We start from the raw sequence: 26,147 nt of genomic DNA on the forward strand, positions 1-26,147 counted from the left end.
TTTTTGTACCAATCAGAAGAAAAGCAAAGATATACCATTTTAACTATTTAAACAAATGAAAAGATAAATTTGAATGAACTATTCAATTTTGTACCAACGAGAATTGCCATTTTGTACTACTTCAATAAACAAAAAAAACCGAAGAAGGTTCATTTTAACTTGCTGAGTATTTTATACCATTTTGTACTACTCAAATAAACGAAAGAAAAGCAAAAAAAGTCCTTTTTAACTAGCGCAGAATTTATGTAAGAATAATTTCGATGTTCTACTTTTTATACCAACGAGAAAAAATGAACTAGCTGAATATACGAAAGAATAAATTTAAGTGATCTATTCCATTTTGTACCAAGGAGAAATGCCATTTTTATCTAGCTTAGAATTTCTAGTGCATGTTGTATTATTTAAACAAAACGAAGGGCTAAATTTGAGAAAGCGAACATGAACCATTTTACTCAAATTTGACCATTATGTAACTTTTGAAATACTGAAATGTTCTATTTTTGTATCAATCAGAAAAACCCGAAGAAGGATCATTTTAACAAGTTCATAATTTCTGTGACGAAAAAATAATTTCGATGTTCTACTTTTTATACCAACGAGAAAAAATGAACTAGCTGAATATTTAAATATACGAAAGAATAAATTTAAGTGACCTATTCAATTTTGTACCAATGAGAAATGGTTCAGCAAAAGGCGAAGAAGGACTATTTTAAACAATGGAGTATTTAATTTTGCACCATTTTGGAGTATTCAAATGAACAAAGGACTTATAATTTGTGTCAACTTCAAAAAAGAAAAAAAAGCAAAAAGGACCATTTTAAACTATTTAAATAAACGAAGGCATAAATAAACATGAGTGAGACCAGAGAAAAACCGAAGAAGGTCCATTTTAACTAACTGAGAATTTCTGTACCTTTTTGTACTATTTAAACAAACGATGGAATAAATTTAAGTGACCTATTCAATTTTGTACCAATGAGAAAAGGCATTTAACTGGCTCAGAATTTGAGTTGTCTATTTAGTTTTGTACCAACCTAAGAAGAAGGGCGAAGAAGGACTATTTTATAATTTTACTACTCAAATAAGCAATGGAGTATTTAGTTTTGTACCACCGAGAAAAACAAAGAAATTGCACCATTTTGGAGTATTCAAATTAACAAAGGACTTATAATTTGTGTCAACTCTAAAAACGGCCATTTTGTATTATTTCAACAAACAAAAGAAAAAGCAAAAAGGACCATTTTAAACTATTTAAATAAACGAAGGCATAAACATGAGTGAGACCAGAGAATAATAAAACAAAATGTAACACCACAAAGGTATAAAATTCTGAGCTGTTTTCTTCTGATTGTTACAAAAATGAAATAGACCACCCGTAATACAAAATGGTATAATGGACCTTCATGGTTGGTATAAGTCACACAAATTTGTTCCTTCGTTTATTTGAATAACACAAAAAGGTATAGAAATTCTGAGCTTATTCCGTCGTTTGTTTGAGTAGCAGAATATGGTATTTCTTTGTTTATTTGAGTAGTACAAAATGTAGATAAAATAGACCTTTTCCTTTTATTTTTAATTGCAAACAAAATTTAATAGGTCACTCAGTTTTAATAGCACAAAAGGTACAAATTGACCTTCTTTGCTTAAGCCACTCAAAATTTATTCTTTCGTTTCTTTGAGTTAGTTAATATGGTTATTTGATTAGTACAAAATGTTAATTCTTTCCTTTTCCTGCTTGTTTTCAAAACTGAATAGGTTTCGTTTATTTGATTAGTACAAAATGGTATAAAATTCTGAGTTAGCTAAATTGGATCTCCTTCGCTTTCTTCGTTTATTTAAATAGCACAAAAAGATATAAAATGCTGAGTTATTTAAAATGGTATTTCTTGTTGATACCAAATTGAATAGGTCACTCAAATTTATTCATTTGTTGATTTGTGTAGCACAAAAATACTCAACTAGTTAAAATGGCCCTTCTTTGCTTTTCTTCTGATTGGTATAAAATTGAATAGATCACTCAAATTTATTCCTTCGTTTATTTAAATAGCACATAAAGGTATAAAATGATCCTTCTTCGCTTTTCCTGGTCAGTACAAATTCTTTTCTTTTCCTGCTTGGTTTTTTTTCATTTGTTTGAATGGCACAAAAGTACAAAAATTCTGAACTAGTTAAAATGATCCTTCTTCGGTTTTTTGTTTATTTGAATACTACTGAGCTGGTTAAAAAGACATTTCACGCTGGTACAAAAAGTAGGACACCTAAACAAAACGTATATAAATTCTGAGCTAGTTAAATTGGTCTTTTTTTCACTTTTTTCTTTCGTTTATTTGATTAGTACAAAATGGTTCTTCTTTGGTATAAAAAGTAGAACACTCAAATTTGTTCTTTCGTTCATTGAGCTAGTATAAAGGTACCTTCTTCGATTTTCCTGGTTAGTACAAAAAACAGGTCACTCAAATTTATCCCATCGTTTGTTTAAATAGTACAAAAAGGTACAGAAATTCTCAGTTAGTTAAAATGGACCTTCTTCGGTTTTTCTCTGGTCTCACTCATGTTTATGCCTTCGTTTATTTAAATAGTTTAAAGTGGTACTTTTTGCTTTTTCTTTTGTTTGTTGAAGTTGACACAAATTTTAAGTCCTTTGTTAATTTGAATACTCCAAAATGGTGCAATTTCTTTGTTTTTCTCGGTGGTACAAAACTAAATACTCCATTGCTTATTTGAGTAGTAAAATTATAAAATAGTCCTTCCTCGCCCTTCTTCTTAGGTTGGTACAAAACTAAATAGACAACTCAAATTCTGAGCCAGTTAAATGCCTTTTCTCATTGGTACAAAATTGAATAGGTCACTTAAATTTATTCCATCGTTTGTTTAAATAGTACAAAAAGGTACAGAAATTCTCAGTTAGTTAAAATGGGCCTTCTTCGGTTTTTTCTAGTTAGTACAATTTTGTTCTTTCGTTAAAATACTCAGCTACAAAATTTAATAGCTCACTCATATTTATGCCTTCGTTTATTAGACTAGTTTAAAATGATATAAAATAATCCTTTTTTTGCTTATTCCTTTGGTTGTTGAAATAATACAAAATGGTATAAAATACTCAACTTCGGTTTTTCAAATGCATTACTTCGTTTAATTGATTTTAGAGTTGACACAAATTATAAGTCCTTTGTTTATTTGAATACTCCAAAATGGTGCAAAATTAAATACTCCATTGTTTAAAATAGTCCTTCTTCGCCTTTTGCTGAGCCATTTCTCATTGGTACAAAATTGAATAGGTCACTTAAATTTATTCTTTCGTATATTTAAATATTCAGCTAGTTCATTTTTTCTCGTTGGTATAAAAAGTAGAACATCGAAATTATTTTTTCGTCACAGAAATTATGAACTTGTTAAAATGATCCTTCTTCGGGTTTTTCTGATTGATACAAAAATAGAACATTTCAGTATTTCAAAAGTTACATAATGGTCAAATTTGAGTAAAATGGTTCATGTTCGCTTTCTCAAATTTAGCCCTTCGTTTTGTTTAAATAATACAACATGCACTAGAAATTCTAAGCTAGATAAAAATGGCATTTCTCCTTGGTACAAAATGGAATAGATCACTTAAATTTATTCTTTCGTATATTCAGCTAGTTCATTTTTTCTCGTTGGTATAAAAAGTAGAACATCGAAATTATTCTTACATAAATTCTGCGCTAGTTAAAAAGGACTTTTCTTGCATTTCTATCGTTTATTTGAGTAGTACAAAATGGTATAAAATACTCAGCAAGTTAAAATGAACCTTCTTCGGTTTTTTTTGTTTATTGAAGTAGTACAAAATGGCAATTCCCGTTGGTACAAAATTGAATAGTTCATTCAAATTTATCTTTTCATTTGTTTAAATAGTTAAAATGGTATATCTTTGCTTTTCTTCTGATTGGTACAAAAGAAATAGACCACTGAAATTTGTTCCCTCTATTATTTGAATAGCACAAAAAAGGTATAAAATGACCCTTCTTTGATTTTCTTGTGATTGGTACAAAAAATAAAATTTCGTTTATTTGAGTAGTACAAAATTGTACAGAAATATGGAACTAGTTAAAACGGATCTTCTTCATTTTTTTCTGGTTCATACAAAGATAAATACTCCATCCAAATTTGAGTAAAATGGTCCATATTCGCTTTCTCAAATTTAGCCCTTCGTTTTGCTTAAATAATACATAGCTAGTTAATACGGCATATCTTTCGGTTCAAAATTTTCGGTGCGGATTTTGCAAAGTAAAATTCCGTTTTTTTTCTATTTACAGCTTTAGAAAGAATACGTTATTAGAAAACACACTAATTGGTGTTCTATAGTGGGAACAGCCCCAATTAATTTTTCTTGCAAACACCTGATTTTTTCCGAGAAGAATTTTGCATTGCTTTACAGTGAATAATTGTTGATCGTTAAGAATAATAGGTTATCAGAAAAAACACTAATTGGTGTTCTATAGTTGGAACAGTCCCAATTACTTTTTCATGCAAACAGCTGATTTTTCCGAGAATAATTGTTGAACGTTAAGAATAATAGGTTATTAGAAAAAACACTAATTGGTGTTCTATAGTTGGAAGACAGCAATTAAGATAAAACAGCAAGCATTAACGATTTTACAATATTGTAAAAGTTAGATAAACAGCAAAATATAATATCCGAATCTCAGCAATATTATTACTAAATGTGGAAACAGCACCTCAATATTTGAATCCATTTAAGAGTTATTTGGTTTTAAGTATGTTGACCTTTGACCTCGATGGTCACTAATTTTGGGACATGTAGTACCTGATGACCAATTACTAAATGTGGAAACAGCACCTGAGCATGTGGCTCCGTTTTCGAGTTATTAGGTTTTAAGTATGTTGACCTTTGACCTCGATGATTAGTATTTTGGAACTTGTAGTAGTTGATGACCAATTACTAAATGTGGAAACACCACTTCGATATGTGGCTCAGTTTTCGTGTTATTAGGTTTTAAGTGTGTTAACCTTTGACCTCGATGATCAGTACTTTTTAACATGTACTAGTTGATGACCTATTACTAGATTTGGAAACAGCACCTCAATATGTGGCTCAGTTTTCGTGTTATTAGGTTTTAAGTACTTTGACCTTTGACCTCGATGATCATTATTTTGGAACTTGTAGTAGTTGATGACCTATTACTCAATGTGGAAACAGCACCTGAGTATGTGGCTCAATTTTCGTGTTATTAGGTTTTAAGTATGTTGACCTTTGACCTCGATGATTAGTATTTTGGAACTTGTAGTAGTTGATGACCAATTACTAAATGTGGAAACACCACTTCGATATTTGGCTCCGTTTTCGAGTTATTAGGTTTTAAGTATGTTGACCTTTGACCTCGATGATCAGTACTTTTTTAACATGTAGTAGTTGGTGACCGATTACTAAATGTGGAAACAGCACCTCAATATGTGGCTCAGTTTTCGTGTTATTAGGTTTTAAGTATTTTGGTCTTTGACCTCGATGACCACTAATTTTGGGACATGTAGTACCTGATGACCTATCACTAAATGTGGAAACAGCACCTCGATATGTTGTTTCGTTTCTTAGTTTGACCTTTGTTCACAATGGTCAGTAGTTTGAGGACATGCTTATGTCATTTCTGCTATGTTAAAATAGGGGTTGGAAAAGGGAACGAGTTCACCCCTGCTATGTTATGTGTTATCTGCTCTTCTATGTGTTCGTAATTTCTGTTATCTTAAAATAGGGGTTGGAAAATACGCCATGTATTATCTGTTGTGCTGTGTGTTACGTAGTGTTATGTGTTCGTAGGGGTTGAACGAGTACATCCTTGTTATGTTACATACTCTTATGTGTTATCTGTTGTGCTGTGTGTTACGTAGTGTTATGTGTTCGTAGGGGTTGAAATAAAAGGAAACGAGTAAAAGAGAATGAGTACACCCCTAAAAAGTGGTCATAAAAGAGAACGAATACACCCCTAAATGGAGGTCGTAAAAGGCCGTGGGCTCACGGTGCACGGTGGTCATTTTCCCAGGGGCTTGTGAGTTGTTAAACGTTGAGCCAGATCGATCATTTTTCTACTACTACTCCAGTTAACAGACACACGGACATAGCCGTTCTATTAGACTTCCCATACTTATGCATAGAATAATTTGGAAGTTTAATAAACCCGGGTAGAAGAAATAGTATTCATCAAATCTATTTTCGTGCGGATTAAGAATATGATAATTTCAAGGATTCTTTTACATAAATTATTATGCCATAAAGAATAACGGTTACCGTTGTGGCTCAGTGGTAGAGTGCTCATCTCTGGTGTGTGTGTGCTCCCCGGTTCGAACTCAGATCACACCAAATGGGCTTTGTGGTGGATGAACATTATGTTCGTGAGTTTTCTCGAAGTTTTCTCATTTTCTTCCACTTTCTTCATTCCACCATTTCATTCATTCTCATCATCACTGTCTCCTTTAGCCTAGCCGCCATAACCGTGATACGTAAAACAAATAGATTTCATTTCATTTCTAAATAATAACCTAATGCATTCTACAGTGTTCTGTTCTTGGCTAATGCCCCAATAATAGCGTGCAGAATGATGAGACGCTTGCAGATTGATATTCCATAAAATCGATTATTCATGCCAAAAAAATATTGCACCAATATCTGCCAAGTAGTCACTTCAAGCAAGAATCTATCTATTTCGTTCGAATAGTGTTCCCATGAGATGAGACGACACGAGAAATAAGGTTTTCTCGTCTCGTCTCCTAAATTTAATATCTATCGTCTCGTCCCAATCCTCAAACACTTCTTTCGCCCTTGTCTCGAAATTTTATTGTTCTGTTTTTGGTAATTTATTTTAAAAAAAAAATATGTTCTAATTTTTTCTTTAATTTCATCACAACCATTCCGCTTTACGATTGGTTCACGAATAGTGAGATATAACAACATTTAAACCATTCTTATGATTGGACTAAATTGTGTAACGATTTGCATATTTTAAAAGTAGATAAATGCTCTTCTTTGCTTTCATACCATCATTTTATCAATTTGTAGTATTTTTAACATATGAATCATGTAACAATAAAACAGTGTTTGAGATCAAAACTTGGATAAATTGGTGCTGCTCACGAGACTAGATAAATTTCTCGTCTCGAAAACGAGACCGTAATTGTTGTATTTCTTGCCTCGTCTCGAATTTAAAAAGGTACTTGTCGTGTGGTTTTCGAGATTATAATCAAGACGAGAAATTTCTGGTCTCAAGGACAACACTACGTTCAGAATAGGTTGAACTGGTGGACTTGCGCGGGGGTGCATCTGTACGGAGCAGGTGTGTTAGCAACGGTGGGTATGCGCGTAAACTAAAAGTTTATCCAATCATTATGTGAATAGAAATAAAAAAAATACATACGTTTCGAATTGCTAAAATTTAAATACATCACGAATATCGACCAATATCCAGTTTTTGTTTCTCTGACGCCATAGTGATATATTTTCCAGTATAAACTGCCAAAGGGTTGTAGAAATGTACTTATAATATCGATTCAACAGTTACCATAACCAGTGGAGTATTTAGGATCTTATTTCGGAGAGAGAGGCTTGAGAACCAGTAACAAGCATTTGTGTTGTACGTATAATATGAAATAATAGTAATGAAATTATTTCGGGGAGAGCTTGAGCTCGATAGCCTTCTTCTATATGCTCACTAACCAAAACATATTTGTTATAATTATTAGTGCATAAATGTAAATTACCCTTCATACTATTACTAAATACTTATGTTCATTGCATTGTTCACATAGAATAATATCATGGTGATGGAGTAAACTTTTCAGTACTGTATCTCAGTTACATAAGTTACACGTTATCTAGGTTTCCGCCAGGCGAGATTGTAGGCCGCGAGATTTTAGTTGAGATGTTTCACCTTCAAATCATTAGATCAAGTATTAATTAACTCTGTTGTGATGGATGGTCAATTACAAAATAGAAGTAATCCTATGCACGAATGTGGATATATGGACTAGTATAACTGTCTGTGTACATATTTTTATTCATTCAATAAGATTTGTGATCATTCCAATTTGCGACAAGGTTCATGTATCAGCCAAATTTGATTGAGAATTTGAAATATTCCTCAGCAGAAAATAATAATTCCAGTTTGCGACCAACCGGTAATTGGTTCTTTAAATGAATCGGGAGAATAGAAGTGATACACGTTGCCAGATATTTTTCAATAAAATTATGAAGTGTTATGAACTACATAGGGGAAACAAGGATAAACATCTCCTTGTTCAAAAGTGACGTAATTGTAGATTCCTAAGATGTAACACACACACACACACATTATATATATATATATAATTCTGCTCTATTTTGATAATTCTGTAAATCAGGTTTTCAGTCAAAATCAACTGAAAAATATTTCACTTCCTTATCCTTGGAATACCAATATCAGATCCAAATGATCTAGACCCTCAGAAATATTTTAATGTTTATTTATTTTGTATAGACCTCTTACTGTTATACACACTCATGATATGTCATGATTTGTTCTTTCATTTTCCTAGATATTTCTTTTAAAGTTTTGTTTTTTAAAGTTGCACTCCTTGTTTTAGAAAGCAAAATATTGATGATAATGCTTTTTCTTTTGCGTATCCTCTGACGTGTCTCCTTTTTTCACCGCGCAAGAATCAAGATTTAGGATCAAAAATGGTTGAAATAGGAAAATAGGGAAAGCGCGCCTTGTTTGACAAGAAGACTTGTTACAAAATACAAGTAAAAAGATGTGTAGGTAGATAAGATTTTCTCATTTCTGACATCAGCCAGTCTTGCCTCACGCAAGCGTTTGCTCTTGCGACCATATGATCATGTTGTCAACTAACATAACTTTGAAGATATGCATTCTCCGTATTTTTAGATAAAACATTTTATCTCACTTCGTAACTTGTTTCTTTCCCTTACCAACTTTTTGAAGATCAGTGAGGAACAATGGTGTGAATGGATCAGGTATCTGCACCTCCACGAACAGAAAAAGAAAGCCTGCTTACAACGCTGTCATATTTATTTGTAAAAAGTAATAATTATAAACTATAAGACCAAGTTTAGAAATAAAAAGGTGAACATGTAGTATTGGGGTAGGTTAACATCTGGAGAAATTTTGAACTGCAGAAGACAAATAGTTTTCATAATACTTTGGAAAGAAGTTCACCATGTTATTATATAGGGATTGATGATCCCAGCTGAAAACGTTAGACACGGCCTTAAAGGTCACACCCACTAATCACTGACCGTTTGGCCACTACCTGGCCAATTTCTTGAAAGTAACCGAAGATGGTGATGTTCTGGATTTCGGTAGAAATGACTGAAACTGCGATATGTTGTAGATATTGTGATTCTCAGAAAAGCTCTTAATGGGCATAACCACTAATCACTGACCCGTTTAGCCAGCACGAGGCCACTTTTTGAAAGTAACCGAAAATGTTGATGGCCTGGATTTCGATAAAAATGACTGAAACTGTGGTATGTTGTATATATTGTGATTCTGAGATAAGGTCTTAATGGGCATAACCACTAATCACTGACCCTTTGGTCACTACGAAACATCTTTTTTGAAAGCAGCCGAGTCGAAGATAAGAATATTCTAGTTTTCGGTCAAAACGTCAGAAACCGTGATATGTTGTAGATATTGTCATCCTGAGAATAAGTCTCAATGGACACATCCACAAATCATTAATCGTTTGGTCACTACATGGCTACTTTCCTGAAAACAGCCGAGTATAACGATTTCTGAATTTCGAAAAATTAAGTAAAACTAAGATACGTTGATGATCTCATCGCGAGAAAAAAACTTAATATACACAATCATCGAATTATGAGAGTTTGACCACTACAGATTCAATTTTTTTAAACAGCTTGGTATAACGATATTCTGATTTCTGTGTAAATGATGAAACTGTGATATGTTGTAGATGTCGTTATCCTGAGAAAAATTGCCTATGGCTTTCCAGGGTTTTCCTTAGTCCCGCAAGATGAATATCTGAATGTTGCCTATTCTTAAATGATGTTGGTCGCTACTCTCCCCATTTCTTTTCCGGGTTGTAGGATACTACTTTTCAGGATTTCATACAATTCTACCAAAATTACAGAGTATCCTTACCTTCTGCTGTTTTAAAAAGTGTGGCCCCTTAGGTAGCGAATTGTCACTGATTGGTGGTTGTATCCATTGAGAGTTTTTTCAGGTCATAATATCTACAACATATCACAGTTTCAAGCAATTGCATCGAAATCCAGAATGTCGATGCCTTCTGTTCTGATTAAAAAGTAAAAAAAAAGTGGTCACTTAGTGGCCAAACAGTCATTCATTGGCGGCTACGCCTGTTGAGAAGTTTCAGGATTACAGTATCTAGAACATATCACGGTTTCAAGCAATTCCACCGAAATCCAGAATACGGTTACCTTCAGCTCTTTTAAAAAAGAGATCATGTAGTGGCCTAATGGTCAGCGAATAATGGTTGTGCAAATTGAGTCTCTCTTTCACGGTTTCAAGCAATCCAACCGAAATCCAAAATAACGTTACTTTCTGCTGTTTGCAAAAATGTGGCCCTATAGTTGCAAAAAGGTGAGTGATTTGTGGTTGTGCCCGTGACGTCTCAAGAACACCATATCTATAACATACCATATCTACTACGGTTTCAAGCAGTTCCACCGAAATCCAACTTTCGTCAGGATTGTGCGGGCTCTTTGGCATTTCGAATCAGCATTGACTCTGCAACCCTTTTCTCGCGAAAATGACAAAACCTATATTTTCTACTTTGAAGTCATCTGTGCATCGGCAGAGTTTCGTTTCTTTAATGTGGTCCTTTCAATCAAGGGGACCCCGTTATGAAAACGGACCCTTTGCCCCCTTCTCGTATTTTCCGAAAGAAACAAAAAATATCTGTCGATTTATTTTCGGTCTAGTATATATGTGCCAAGTTTGAAAGAAATGGGATGAAGAGAAACCTTTGTGAAGATATCTCCTTTACACTTTCAATTTTTAGACTTGACGCTTTTTTGCACCAAAGTCATCAATTGTCATTATAAGACATTATCGTAAAAATTTAGTTTTATTTCTTCATCCATTGCAAGTCTTATGAGCTCCCTGTACCTCGCCACTCTGAAGATCGATATCGAGAATTTAGGATTATGATATATTGATGTCGATATATCTATGATATCGAACGTTGATATGTGTTAATATCGATATCGACGATATCCATATATCGATATATTGTACAGGCCTAGATCCGAGAAATTATGCTTGATATATACCAGAATAAACAATCAAAATCTACTCGTAATTATGTTCTTTCATTTCCGTACTCAAGGCTGAAGCGGAAGAGGATGAACCTGGGTAAGCATTTTAAGGCAAAAAATTTGTTAAAATAAAAGTAGTTATACTTCCCCCCTTAATAGAAAGCTATTAATAGAAAACCGTTACTGTAATTTAACTTTTACTTCTGTTTCTGATTGTCATCACAAATCAGCGACAGTACAGGTACTTTACATAGTATAGCAATATACTCTATATTTTTTCAGAACTAAGCAAACCGGAAGATGAAACTCTTGTGATATTAAAGTGGAATGTTCTACAAAATATTAATAATTCATTGTCTTTATTTCTATCAGTACATTTGCCACAGACTCAGAGCTAAAAGACTAAAAGATTTCTTTCCTTCTTTTCTCTCAGACTAAAAGACTTCTGCATTTTGCTGAGAAGTCATTCTTTTAAGTATAAGCTCCCTATCTCGGGATAATTGTGGCTACTGGGGTTTCAAGGTAATTGGTACCTGAAAGTGTAAAGTTTGTCGACTCTCAAATCTGAACAGTTTGTTAAAAGAGATTTCACATTTTATGTTTGTTATTTCTTCATTACAAAAACACTTCTGGTTCTATTCATTATGAATTATTGAACTTATACACACACACACACAAAAAAAAAAAGTGTGACAGCTAACACCGTGCAGCTAGACCATCCAATATACCCCTCCTTATCCCATAATCGTGTCTGGTAAAATGACCACACCTCTCTCTTCTCGTTTCCTTTCTCCCGTATTAAAATCAACAAGAACATGAGCACAATTCTAATTTCAAAATGTATATGTATTAATATCAATAAAGTGAAAGAATAAAAACGAGACGAAACGAGATTCATAATTAATGTAGGGAGAAACTTAAACACTTCTCAATGAAAAATTGAAATGAATAGATATCTGTTAGAGGTACAGAAGTGAGACAGAAAGAGAAAAGGAGACAGAAGAAGAGAGAAAAGTGACCAGAGATAAAAATATTCGACGTAGTAACAGAAACTAACATTATAAAGTTCCATTTCCAGAAGTCCATCAGTAATATGGAAATAGTGTTTGTTTTTTTAATATTTTTTCAGAACTATTGGAATATATAGAGAATTCTTGAAAGATTTATTAAGTCACTTTCAAAATGAATAGTAAACTTGGTGGTCAAATTAAATACTCAATTTCCAGTGACACCGTAGAGTTCCAAGACACATCTAGGATCATGTCAAAAGTTTCACACACAACCTTTTTTCCGCGTGATTCGGATGCAAATTCGGTAGTGTTCATTAAACGTACTGATCCGCAATACATTATAATTAACCAAGTATAACTGTTCCTTGGACAATCACTCTAGAAGACGCAAGTTCAAATGTATAAGAGAGGTCCAAAATGCACTTGATACCATCTTCGCTTCACGGCTCACCAAGTTCTACAGCGAAGGAATCCATGTTCTTCCAGAACGTTGGCAGAATTTCGTCGATGCTGATGGGCACTATTTTAGATCTTCCAGGTACAACTGTGTTAAAAAGGAAAATTGTTCTTATACTGTAACATATTTTTCTGCAGTAAGTTTGTTTCGTTACGTATAATTTTTTTTGAGTGTTCTTGGGAGAAAGAAGTTAGTAACTAATATTTCTTTAAAATTTTATGTAAAAGTAATGGGAAATAAAGATGAAATAAGCGAAAAATAGAAATCAATAGTGATGGACTGTATCACACAAACGCTGGTTCGTTCTGTAATAGTTCGATTTAATAATATTGTTAATATTTCTTACAATTCCCGAGTTAAAATAAAATGCACATTGAACACTACGGGTCATAGGCTACGAGCTCACTCACACACACTGCTGCTATACACAGTTTCAACAAGCACCTACCCTTTGTTCTTCTTCTTCTACAGCTAACAAGTTACATTGAACAAACATCTATAAACAAAACTAAACAATTTAAATAAACAAGTTAGGACTAAACATAGCCCCCACCCTTGAACGATCTAGTTCAAGATACACACAAAAATGAATTAGTAATATTTGAAAGAACTGTAAAAATTGAAACAATATGTAATAGTTCGCTCAAGTTTCACCAACGATGAACAATTGTCAATAATGGAGGTATCAACATGAACATGCATAGAAACTATATGTTTTCTTTCCTCTTGGTTGACTAACTTTGAATCCACTGTATATTCATTGTACTCTGGTAGAATGGGTTTTTTGAGCCACTCTGGACCTGAGAACCATAAGTGATGTACAAGTAAGGCAGAAGGTAATAAACCTCGAGAACCACAGTCTGCTGGATTATTCTTTGAATCCACTTTGAGCCACTTCACTGATGGCAAAAGAGTTTGAATCTTTGCTACACGATTCGCGACAAATACTTTCCATCTGCTTGAATCCGAATTCAGCCACGATAACACAACAGTAGAATCAGAATAGGCAATTACATCATGCACTTCCAAACGTAATGAATTTAATATGAGATTCATCATTTTAGCTAATAGCAAGGCACCACAGAGCTCTAATCGGGGAAAGGACACTTGTTTGATTGGAGCAACCTTCGTTTTTCCCATAACAATGTTCACACTCACTTGGCCGTCTTGAGATACAGACCTCATATACACCACTCCACAATAGGCTTTTTCGGAAGAATCACAGAATCCTATTAACTCTCTTCTCGTAGCTTGAGTGATAGTGACACACCTGTTGATTTTGATGTTTTTCAATAAAGAAAGCTCTGAGTAGTAATTCCTCCATTTTCTCAAAATCCATTCAGGAACTGGACTGTCCCATTCTAAATTTAGTTTCCAAATTTCTTGCAATAATATTTTCGCAATAATAGTAGTTGGAGAAATCAAACCTAATGGATCGAACACCTTTGCACTTTCTGATAAAATATTACGCTTTGTTACAACTGACTTAACTGACACAAGATTGACATTATATGAAAATACATCATTTGATGGATACCACTGAATTCCTAACGTTTTCACTGAATTACTACTATCAAAGTCTACACTACTCGTTGCTTGTTTCAAATGAGAGGGTACGGAGTCCAAAACGTTGGGACTGTTGGATGCCCATTTTCTCAGTTCAAAACCTCCTTTCTGCAATAATGCACTGAGTTGTTCTTGTAACTGAATTGCTTCACTAACTGAGTTGGCACCACTGATTAAGTCATCAACAAAAAAGTCTTGCATCACTACAGCCGATGCAATAGGAAATGATTCTTCTTCATATTTCGCTAATTGCTGCAAACTTTTCACCGCTAAATACGGTGCTGAAGCTGTACCATAAGTTACTGTCACAAGCCTGTAATCTTTGATCGGAAGATTAGGTTTCTCACGCCACACAATTCGCTGGAAGTCTCTATGTTCGGGTTGGATTCTCACCTGTCTATACATTTTCTCAATATCAGCCGTCAATGCCACATTATGTTGTCTAAAACGCACAAGTAATGGAATTAAGTCACACTGTAACCTAGGTCCGACAAGTAACTTATCACTCAATGACACATTAGATGAAGTTTTACAACTACCATCAAAAACTACTCTCAGTTTTGTTGTAGAACTGGAATCTTTTAACACTGCGTGATGAGGTAAATAACACACTTCATTGGTTGGTTTCAGTATTTCACTTTCTGGAATAATCTCCATATGCCCAAGTACCTCATACTCGTGCATAAAATCTACATATAATTGACGCATTTTAGGCCTCTTCTTCAAACGACTTTCTACTTGCTTAAGGCGTTTAATTGCCACTTCACGCGACTCACCAAGTCTTGCACTGTTGTCACGAAACGGTAACTGTACATGAAACCTACCTGTCTCATCTCTTTGATGGGTTTTCTCAAAATAAACTTCACACTGTTTTTCTTCTGATGACATTATTTTTTGTGTAGGAATATCTTCCAATTCCCAAAACTGTTGCAAAATTCTTTCACTGTTGCACTGGATATGATATGTTGACGCTGTGAATTCTTTTCGTCGCACTTCATCGTCGCCAATAGAGCCAAACAACACCCATCCTAATTTGGTATTCACTGCTACGGGAGAACCATTAACACCACTACACACACCCGCCAATAGCAATTGAGGGTAAATATCTGCACCCAATAACAGATCAATTCTGTCAGGAACATTAAAATTCGGATCTGCTAATGTTAACGTGTTAACATGCGACCACTTCTTGCTTTTATGAATATACCGTTTTGGTAACATACCTGTTACCTTTGGCAACACTAACGCTTCTATAGAAAATTCTGATTTAACATCATAACTTGATGTAAACACAATATTAACAACACCTTTTGCCCGAGCAACATTACTGGAACTCAGTCCCGAAACATGTACAAACACAGGCTGTTTTTGTAAACCAAGCCGTTGTGAGCAGTTTTCTGACACAAAGCTTTTTTCACTGGCTGAATCTAACAAGGCTCTCACAGGTTGTAAATTACCATATGAATCCTTCACCATCACTACTGCAGTTTGTAGTAACACTGCATGTTGCACATTAGTTTCACTTGAAAAATGAGTCCCCACTGAAACACCTGAGTTCTGTTTATTTGGAAAATGCAGTAAAGTATGATGACGTTTGCCACACTCACGACACGATGCTGATTTGCAACTGGACAGTTTATGATGAGATTGTAAACAATTAAAGCACAATGCTTTGCTTTTCACTAAAGAATGACGTTCGTCAACTGACAGCGAAAGAAAGTCATCACATTTATGCAAAGGATGATTTTTGCTTTTGCACTGGCAACACGAAAATTGACCTGAAGCATGATGCGCTATTGTTGATTTTTTATTACTCTTGTTTGACTCACTAGGTGGGGTTGATTTTGCATTTGAAGTGCTACTTGCTAATGCACGACACCTATGATCTATGAATTTCACCAATTGGTCAAATGTTGGTAGTTCACTGTCTGACAATGAAAGTTCCCACTGTCTTTTTGTTTCACTGTCTAGCTTCTCTGTTATATGAAATATAAGCAAAGGATCCCATTCGTTTACTTTTATGTCCAACACTGATAACGATCGCACACACTCAACACTTGTATCCAACAACCGACGTAACGCGCCAGCTGATTCTTGCTGCACTTGACCTTGACTCACAAAGCGCCGCAAGATGGACGTGACTAATTCTCGTTTATTTTGATACCTTAAATTTAACAGGTCCCAAGCTTCTTTATAGTTATCGTCAGTTATTTGTATAGATTGAATAAGTGTTGCTGCTTCACCTTGCAGACTAGTTTTTAAGTACTGAAGTTTTTGTGCACCCGTCAATTTTTCATTATTATGCACTGCTGCGATAAACAAATCACGAAACGAAAGCCAATCATTTAAGTTCCCGCTAAAGCATGGCAACTGCAATTTTGGAAGTCGAATTTCTGTTGTGTTTCTTTGATTATTCACATCACTAGAAGAAGTGTGAGATAATTTACCCTGCACTTCCACTAATTTCACGTTAAGCTTTGTAAGTCTATCTTCAATAGCAGCAAGCTCTTCTTCTTGCGCCAAATAAATTTCTTCTTCGGCACACAAGTTACTGGCTAGCAATAAAAGCTCATTTGTTTCACGTGACAGTTCACTCACTTTGTTTTTGTAGACTTGAACTACACTAATATCTTCCTGTTCTGTGATATTGTTTATGCAGTTTTCAGCACGAGTGACCTTACCTTTTAAAACACGCTTTCGGGAATTGTAAGCTTCCATTGTCGCCCACACAGTTTTTTCTTTCTTGTTAACACACGAGTCTTAGCACGTAGGTCACATAAAACACATAAACACGTATTAGCATCTAGGTCGGAGGACCAAATCTTTATGATGGACTGTATCACACAAACGCTGGTTCGTTCTGTAATAGTTCGATTTAATAATATTGTTAATATTTCTTACAATTCCCGAGTTAAAATAAAATGCACATTGAACACTACGGGTCATAGGCTACGAGCTCACTCACACACACTGCTGCTATACACAGTTTCAACAAGCACCTACCCTTTGTTCTTCTTCTTCTACAGCTAACAAGTTACATTGAACAAACATCTATAAACAAAACTAAACAATTTAAATAAACAAGTTAGGACTAAACAAATAGCAACTTTCATCTCCTACCAACATAGTACTGCAAAGTCCTTAAATGCTAGTTAACTTAGGATTTTACATCCAAATTAAATGAAATGAAATTTTGAAATTTTTACGTCCCATCTTTATGCCACCAAGGCTAAAGGAGACAGTGATGATGAAAAATGAAGAAATGGTGGAATGAAGAATGTGGAGGAAACGGGAGTACCCCCGAGAAAACCCACCATACAGTGTCTACCCACCACAAAGTTCACTAGGCCGCTAGTTGGGATCGAACCAAGGACCCTATGCACCAGAGGTGAACGCTCTACACTGAGCCAAGGCGGCCCTCTATATCCAAATTAAGTTGCAGTATAACAATTCTCGTTAGAAAACCTAAATCGGCAATGTGAATTGAAGATTAGCCTATATTTTAGATAGCATGAAAAGTGTAAAGAGCATAACCTCACTCTGTGGCTGAGTGGGTGTCCTCCCCGCTGGTCTACTGGCAGCACGTGAGCCTTTGGTATACGGAGTTCCGGGTACGACTAGGTGTAGGAGAGCTTTCGAAATTTAACTGTTCTCGGTGTTTTATGTGTGTGTCCCAATCGTTCAAAGGAAAATCAAGTTAAACAAGTAAAAAGCGAGTAAAGTTAGTAGAAACGTACTAGTAAGTAGATAAGCAAGTTAATGAGACACGTTCGGTGCATCACATAACTTTAGAAAAAAAGTGGATTTCGAGACAGGTGAATAAATTACATGTCTTCTACGCGGCAGTTCGAGACCACCGTAATCCTTTCAATCGTTTTTAAAAGAAATCCATCTCTCTAAACATTAACGCACACTACATGAGTAACAATTTACATTATGATAGCATATACTATGAGATTTAAAAGAAAAAGTGCAATCACTCATTAATTATTACGTAGTAAGGTTTCAATAGGTTCAGTGCTTGATCGTGCCGTCTGTGAATGTTATAAAATATAAATTGTTTATTTTATTTTATGATGATCAAGGATGCGAATATGTGTGGTCACAACTTGCGCTACCAGAAGCCTCAAGTTCACACGCGATAAAATAGCATTTCTGCATTACGTCCCTTTTTCAACAACTTTCAAAATCTGATTCCATTATCAGATTTGTAGTTTCATTTAACGTAGAATTTCATACGCAAAAACAGTTGAAAACTTTATCATTCTTTTAACTTTACTTGAGTTAAGTTGATTTTGAGTTTAACGTCCCTTTCAGCAGCGAGGCTATATGAAACGTGGACCTACAGATTAACGTGGGATCTGAATCGCATGAGGTCCCACTGGGAATCGAACTCGGCTCTCCCACACCTTAGCTTTACTTGAACTTGGACCCAAACGCTCTCAAGCGAATTTAAGAGGGTGTATTTACTACAACAGAGTTTTCAAATATATGCATTTTTGTATTTATACTAATTTTTGTTTTAAAAAGATGCAATCAATACGTTTGTTTATTTAACACGTAGTCATTGTTGCACAAAATTCTCATTTTTATATCAGGCAATAAGATAGCCTTCTTCTGTCTCTAGACCCAGTCATATAACATTTGATAAATGTCAAATTACGATTTTTATCAACAAACAGAAGTTGTTCTACTAACTCTGGTAAATAATAATAATAATAATAATAATAATAATAATAATAATAATAATAATAATAATAAAGCATCTGATAATAAAGATGTTTTTCACCCTTCTTTAAAATATCTGTTGGCTTCTCTGTATCTGGATATGTTGTTTTATAATGTATAATGTAAAAAGGCTTCAAACAGCAATTTGGCGAAAATGATTTGTGTAAAAGATAAAAACGTCTTATCAGTTGTTCTACAAAGAACTGAACAACTGACATTGTTTCTGTTTGCATTTAAACACAATGTTACGATTTACAAGGCACAGACAAAAGTAGAGAGCCACATGATATTTCGCCTAAGGGCAGCTTCGTTGCTAAGCTGAGACTGGCATTCTGTCAATATATTTCATAGCTATCAATAAGTCACACTCACAGGTTCTTTCCAAACGTTTTGGTATAACAGGTTGATTGAACTACGTTGTTGTAGGTAAGGGATGAGACTCTGAAAGACCGATAAGTGTTGGAGCTCAGAGCCGTATCTAGAAATTTCGTTGCCCGGGGCGAAGTAGAATTCGGCGTCCCCCGACACTCGCCTTACCAAGCTTTTACTTTTCCTTTCTGTGCTTTTAACATATAAGAGAAACATCTTTTTGTTGTTATGCTACGCTGATTTTTTTTACCAAGCTGGTTGGACAGACCATTGCAAGAGCCAAAAGCGATCGTTATGTATTCTTTAACAAATAAGAGCCGCTCTCAAGAGGCTTATTTTAGACCTGCTGTTAAACTTGACAAAACTACCTTGTATACAAATCCATTTGCAGAATAATTATAAGAAAAAGCATGGAGCGGATTGCCCTATCTGAGGGACCGTGTTACACATGGAGTTGGTAGACGCAAGTGGTTGCTTTGGAAAGGTCCGGGTCCCCTGAGTGCAGTAGTGATGACAGAAATCAGGCCCAGGCCACGAATCTCAAGGAATGGGGTCCTGACGTTATGTGCTCGGGTGCCTTCTATTCACCTATTAAACATGAAGTTGTTGGACGAAGTTTGTAACATTTGAAAGGTTTTGATCCGTTGAGCACAATTGTGAAGTCAGAAATCGATCCCTAGCCTTTAATCCCAAGAAACGGGGTCCCGAAGTTTTAGACGCGAATCCTTTCTATTCCCCTTTTTTAACATGGAGTTGTTGGACGCGGATGGTAACGTTGGAAAGATCCTAGTCGTTTGAGCACAGGGTAATGTTCGAAATCGGTTCCTGGTCTCAAAGCTCCAGAAGTGAGGTCCCGAATTGGATCAATCTCAATACCTGGATGCGCAAGATAGAACAATATTTATAGCTGTATTGATGGTTTTATCTCGTGTAATCAAATACTGAGATTAAGCCATAGCAAAGTTTTACATCACAACACGAATGTTTGGCACCCGAATCTGATTTCTGACATCACCACAATACTAAAGGGACCTAGACCTCTCCAACGCCACCACCTGCTTACAGAAACACCTTGCTTCATAGACGATTATAGGACACCCGAACCCGAAATTTCGGAATCCCATTTCAGGGCTTCGAATTCAAAGCCTGATTTCTGACATTACTGCTGTCCTCAATCAACCCTGACATTTCAAACGTCACCACCGAAGTATAACAACTCCGTGCTTAATAGGCAAATAGAAGAGACCCGAGTCCATATTTTTGGACCTCATTTCTGGGCCTCAGGTCCCGGGTTCCATCTTTGACCTCACCTATGTGCTAAGAGGGTCCAGAGCTTTTCAACGCCATTATCTGTATCCAACAACTTCATGCTTAAAAGAAAAAAAGAATGAACCTGCGCCCAAAATTTCGGAGGCCCATTTCTGGGGTTTCGAGGCATTGGCCCGATTTCTAACATTACCGCTGTACTCAAACAATCCGAACCTTTCCAACGCCATCACCTTCGTGCAACAATTCCATGTTTAATAGGCGTATAGAAAAGAACCATACTCAAAATTTTGGGACCTACTGTTTGGGGTCTCATGGCCAGGACCCGATTTCTTACATCATCACTGTGCTCATGAGACCCGGAACTACCAACGTGCACCAATTCCAACGCCATTACCAGCGTGCATTAATTCCATGTCTACCACGGTTAAACTACTGCAGGAGAATTTTAATGGAATTTTCTCCATGCTGTTTAAACAATTTACAACATTTTATGCTATCGATAAAAACTGAATTTTCAATATACTAGAAACTATGGTCTTTTAAAATGTTCGAAATTGGTCCATTAATTTTCAGAAATAATTGCAAACTTCTGTAATTTTATTCTGTATGTGGCCACAGAAATATTTTCATTTCGATTCTTTTACGATAACATATATTGTGAAAGGTAACGGAAATTCAGAAGAAACCTTCTTTGGGAATTTCTCAATATTGATCAGCGAAGATGAACAAATTGTTTAATGTTTGTAATTAAAATTCAAAATATTGTTGGCTACTGCATATGTTTGAAATTATAGTAGTTACTTCTTAATGAATGAAATTTTTTGTGGAAGTTCTGAATTGCTTACGTATTATTAATTAACATATCAAAAATAGACTAACCAACACACACACACATATGTATATGTTTTGTATGTATGTAGATAGATACAAAATGTCACACAACTAGATGCATATGCACAAAAAATATCCTGGTGATCCAAGTAGTTGTTACAGAAATGATCCCAATAAATTCATCTAGATTGGAAGCATTTGATATACCAACGGAATAAAAAAATCACTGGTAGTGACCAGTCCTTTGAAAAGACGAAATTCATTAAGTTGTGACCAGTAACGTAGCCAGAAATTAATTTTGGGGGGTCCAAACTCAATATGAGATTATTTCATATTAAAATTCCAAAAATAACCCCCCAAAATTAGGTTAAATGCACACAAAAGTCGAAATTTCGGGGAGTTTGAACCCCAGGAACCACCCCTGGGTACGTCCCTGATTGTGACCCCTTAAACTCCTATTCTATAGCTGCTTCAAGTTCGAAAATGTTATTATTCCCTTGTTTACATTTAATTCTATCATTCCCGTTCAAATAGAAGCTTACATATATATCTTCACTCCTCTCATTTTCATATTTTCATTCTCACCGTCGTTATTAATCCAATAGGGTAGAGAAGTGTGATTAACTAAGCAAAATCATCACCATGAAGACGCCGAACATGTATTTCATTCTTTGACCGTTTCTGATTTTGAGAATGCTCCTGCGTACAATATAAAAATTACTCGGCACCATGTATATCACATCCTCATTAACATATATGTATAATTCCTTTCTTTAAATAAAAAGTAAAAACTTATTGTGGCTCTTAACGTTTGGGTTTCGAGCAAAACGAACAGGAAAAGTTTTAATAAATCTATTTCTTCAAATCGACAACAATATTGATTTCATAGGGAGTCAATATCTTTTTGAAGCTACGCGTCGTTTACTCATTTGCAACACTTTTCTTTTCTTCTTGCTCGTTCGGCGCCCTCTTGGTATTAGCGCCCGGAGTAACCCCCCAGCTCGAGTCCTCTAACTATGGCTTTGCAAAGACTGCTCAACGATGGATACAGCGATATTGCGAAACTGGAGAATCGGCTAGACATACAGATAACGAATGAGATCTAGCATACAAATGACTTGACCTAATGCGTTTCATATAAAGTCTACTTTTAAGTGAGTGAAGAATAAAAACAATAAAGAGGATTGTGTTGTGCCATGCGAATAATAGTAATGACATTCGCTATTATTATTATTATTATTATTATTATTATTATTATTATTTTACTAAATGTGATTTCACCAAAAGTAACGACGAATAAGACAGAAAAGTCAAAGTAGCAATGCACAATGCGTTTTCAAAGGTATCCCATAACAGGATTTGAACTAACGATTTTTGGATTTAGAATCCCATACATTACCGATTGTGCGGAGCAATGTCACAATTGTGCTCTTATAATTTGTTATCTTGTATTACTTCCTTTAAAGTCCGGAATAGATCTAAAAGAGGAAACCAGACTTAGGTAAATGAACTTCCAGGAAAATACGAAACACGTATTCCCTGATTTTATGTCTACAATATCTGTGTACAATTTAATTCACTTCGGCTCACTTCTTTCTGCTTTCGGGCGTCAACGTTCAAACTTTTGGGTGAAGGGCTTTTGTCTTCTAAAAGCGTTTTTCCGCAGAAAATAAAAGACCAGTGTTCGTTTATTTTTTGCCTATTGCCCGCACACAAAGTTTCGTTCCAATTCTTCATGTCCTGTACACACATCTGACATACTATTACTAGCACTTTTCATATTTCGTGGTCGAAGGTTTGGAGGGGACAGTGCCCACCCAGTCCTTTTCCCCCCTAAAATACGAAACCTGTATTCCACCACTGTGCACAATTTCATTCATTTCGGTTCACTTCTTTTTGCCTTTCGGGCGTCTACTTTCAAAGTTTGGGTGGCAGCTTTTGCCCCAAAAACCGTTTTCCGCAGAAAATAAAAAAACAGTATTCGTTTATTTCTTTTGCATATTTTCCATACACAAAGTTTGGTTCCAATTCTTCATGTCCTTTACGCACATCTGACATACTGTTACTATCACTTTTGATATTTCGTGATCAAATGCTTAGAGAGATACGTGCTCTACCCAACCGTTTTTCCAGGAAAATACGAAACCTGTTTTCATTCATTTTACGTCTACAATATCTGTGCACAATTTCATTCACTTCGGTTCACTTCTTTCTGCTTTCGGGCGTCAAATTTCAAACTTTTGGGTGAAGGGCTTTTGTCTTCTAAAAGCGTTTTTCCAAAGAAAATAAAAAAATACCGTATTCGTTTATTTTTGCGCATTGTCCATACAGAAAGCTTCGTTGCAATTCTTCATGTTTTTTACATACATCTGACATACTTTTACTAGCACTTTTCATATTTCGTGATCAAAGGTTTGGAGTTGTCCGTGCTCCACCCAACCGTTTTTCCAGGAAAATACGACACCTGTATTTCCTCCTGTGCACAATTTCATTCACTTCGGATCACTTCTTTTTGCCTTTCGGGCTTCAATTTTCAAAATTTTGGGTAGGAGCTTTTGCTCCAAAAAACCGTTTTTCCGCAAAATATAGAAAGCCGTATTCGTATATTTTTGCGTATTGTCCATACACAAAGTTTGGTTGCAATTCTTCATATCCTCTACACACATCTGACATAGTATTACTAGCACTTTTCATATTTGGTGATCAAAGGTTTGGAGGGGTCCGTGCTCCACCCGTTCTCTCCAGGGAAACACGAAACCCGTATTCCTTCTTTTTACGTCCGCAATATCTATGCACAATTTCATTCACTTCGGTTCACTTCTTCTTGCCTCTGGGGCGTCGACTTTTAAAATTTTGCGTTGGGCTTTTGCCCCTAAAACCAATTTTCCGCAGTAAAATTTAAAAAAACCGCTTTCGTTTATTTTTAGGATATTGTCCATACACAATGTATCGTTCCAATTCTTCATGTCCTTTACACTCATCTGACATACTGTTACTAGCACATTTCATATTTCGTGATCAAATGTTTGCAGGTGTCCGCGTCCAACCAACCGTTTTTCCATAAAATATGAAACCCGTATTTCCTCACTGTGACTAATTCACTTCGGTTCACTTCTTTTTGCCTTTCGGGCGTCAACTTTCAAATTTTGGGTGGGAGCTTTTGCCCCAAAAAACGTTTTTCCGCAGAAAATGGAAAACCGTATTCGTTTATTTTTGCGTTTTGTTCATACACAAAGTTTAGTTGCAATTCTTCATGTCCTTTAGGCACATCTGACATGCTGTTACAAGCACTTTTCATATTTCGTGATCAAAGGTTTGGTGGGGTCCGTGCTCCACCCAACCGTTTTTTTTAAGGAAAATATGAAACCCGTGTTCCCTCATTTTTCGTCTGAAACATCTGTGCACAATTTCATTCACTTCGGTTCACTTGTTCTTGCTATTCGGATGTCAACTTTCAAAATTTTGGGTTGGGCTTTAGCCCCTAAAACCGTTTTCTGCAGAAAATAAAAAACACCTATTCGATTATTTTCTGTGTAGCATCTTCCTGCCAAATTTCATCAAAATCGGAGTGTTACACTTCCGATGTGTTATTTGTAAGTTCCTTCTCTCATGAACACCCCCAAAAGATGCATAACAAAAACAAAGTTATTGCTTTAAAACGTAAGTTACAATAAGTTACTGTACTTCAATTTGAGAATCTTTTTCGAGTCGAGTCAGGTTTCAAATAAAACTTGCTGAACTTTTCATCTGCCCATCCTAGAAAGCAGGATCAGCAGCGTCAGGAGCAGACACGAACTAAATGTCTTCAAAGTCTGTTACACAAAAGAGGGGCGGATTCAGGGGGCGATCAGGGCGATTTCCCCCCAGAAAAGGAATCTTTCTTATTTTATATATAAATAAAACACATTCCAGAGTTTTGAGTTCTTAAAAGTAGATCTAAATAACAGTATTACACACAACCAAGTCCCCAGAAGTCCATCGTAGATCCGCCTCTGGACAAGAGTATGGGTGAATAAACACTTATTATTCTCATTCAGTTTGCACATCTCAACAAATAATATTCTCATTCATTTCCATCGGGGCAAACGGAAAACCTACTTTTATCTTAATATTTTTTCTTAAAATTTCTAATCGAGTTCACACTCTTCCCCCTCAACATTGTATACAGAAATGGAAAACTTATTTAGAATTTGATTGTCGATTCCAGTATATTTCAAGCATCACATCTCGGAGCTGGGCCTGTGATATGTCGATATATCACTATCGTCGATATCTATATTATCATATATCAACATTCGATATCGCAAATATATGGACATGAATATATCATTCTAAATTTTCGATATCGATATTCGGGGGTGGGGCGTTGAGGTATAAAGGGCCCCTAAGACTTGCGCTGCATGAAGAAATTAAATTTATGTTTTGGAATATTGTTTTCTAATCATATATTTATTATCAGAAATTGCAATGTAAATATATCCACTTGCAAATTTGCTTTATTATATGGTGTAATTTCTTAGGCGGCGGAAAGAAACAAAAAATCACGTGCAAAAGCTAGTGCTTTGAACTTTGAACTGGAATTTACCATAAGAATTTTTCTTTTTCCTTCTCTCTCTTGGAGATTTCCATCCCT

The 26,147-nt window shown here is 35.4% G+C and overlaps 1 protein-coding gene across 1 annotated transcript; it reads right to left on the minus strand.

The window, feature by feature from the left end:
• Window positions 1–13,342: 13,342 nt before the first annotated feature.
• LOC145682047 (uncharacterized) lies at window positions 13,343–17,035 on the minus strand. The gene has a single exon (XM_081753646.1). The coding sequence runs from the start codon at window positions 17,033–17,035 to the stop codon at window positions 13,343–13,345; it is 3,693 nt and encodes a 1,230-aa protein (XP_081609772.1).
• Between the last annotated feature and the right edge of the window lie 9,112 nt (window positions 17,036–26,147).

The sequence above is a fragment of the Thermobia domestica genome, chromosome 3, assembly GCF_964235325.1.
Source record: "Thermobia domestica chromosome 3, izTheDome1.hap1.1, whole genome shotgun sequence".
Classification (NCBI taxonomy): domain Eukaryota; kingdom Metazoa; phylum Arthropoda; class Insecta; order Zygentoma; family Lepismatidae; genus Thermobia; species Thermobia domestica.

Excerpts from the sequence above, each read along its gene's own strand:
- LOC145682047 (XM_081753646.1), bottom strand. The coding sequence starts at position 17,035 with ATGGAAGCTTACAATTCCCGAAAGCGTGTTTTAAAAGGTAAGGTCACT.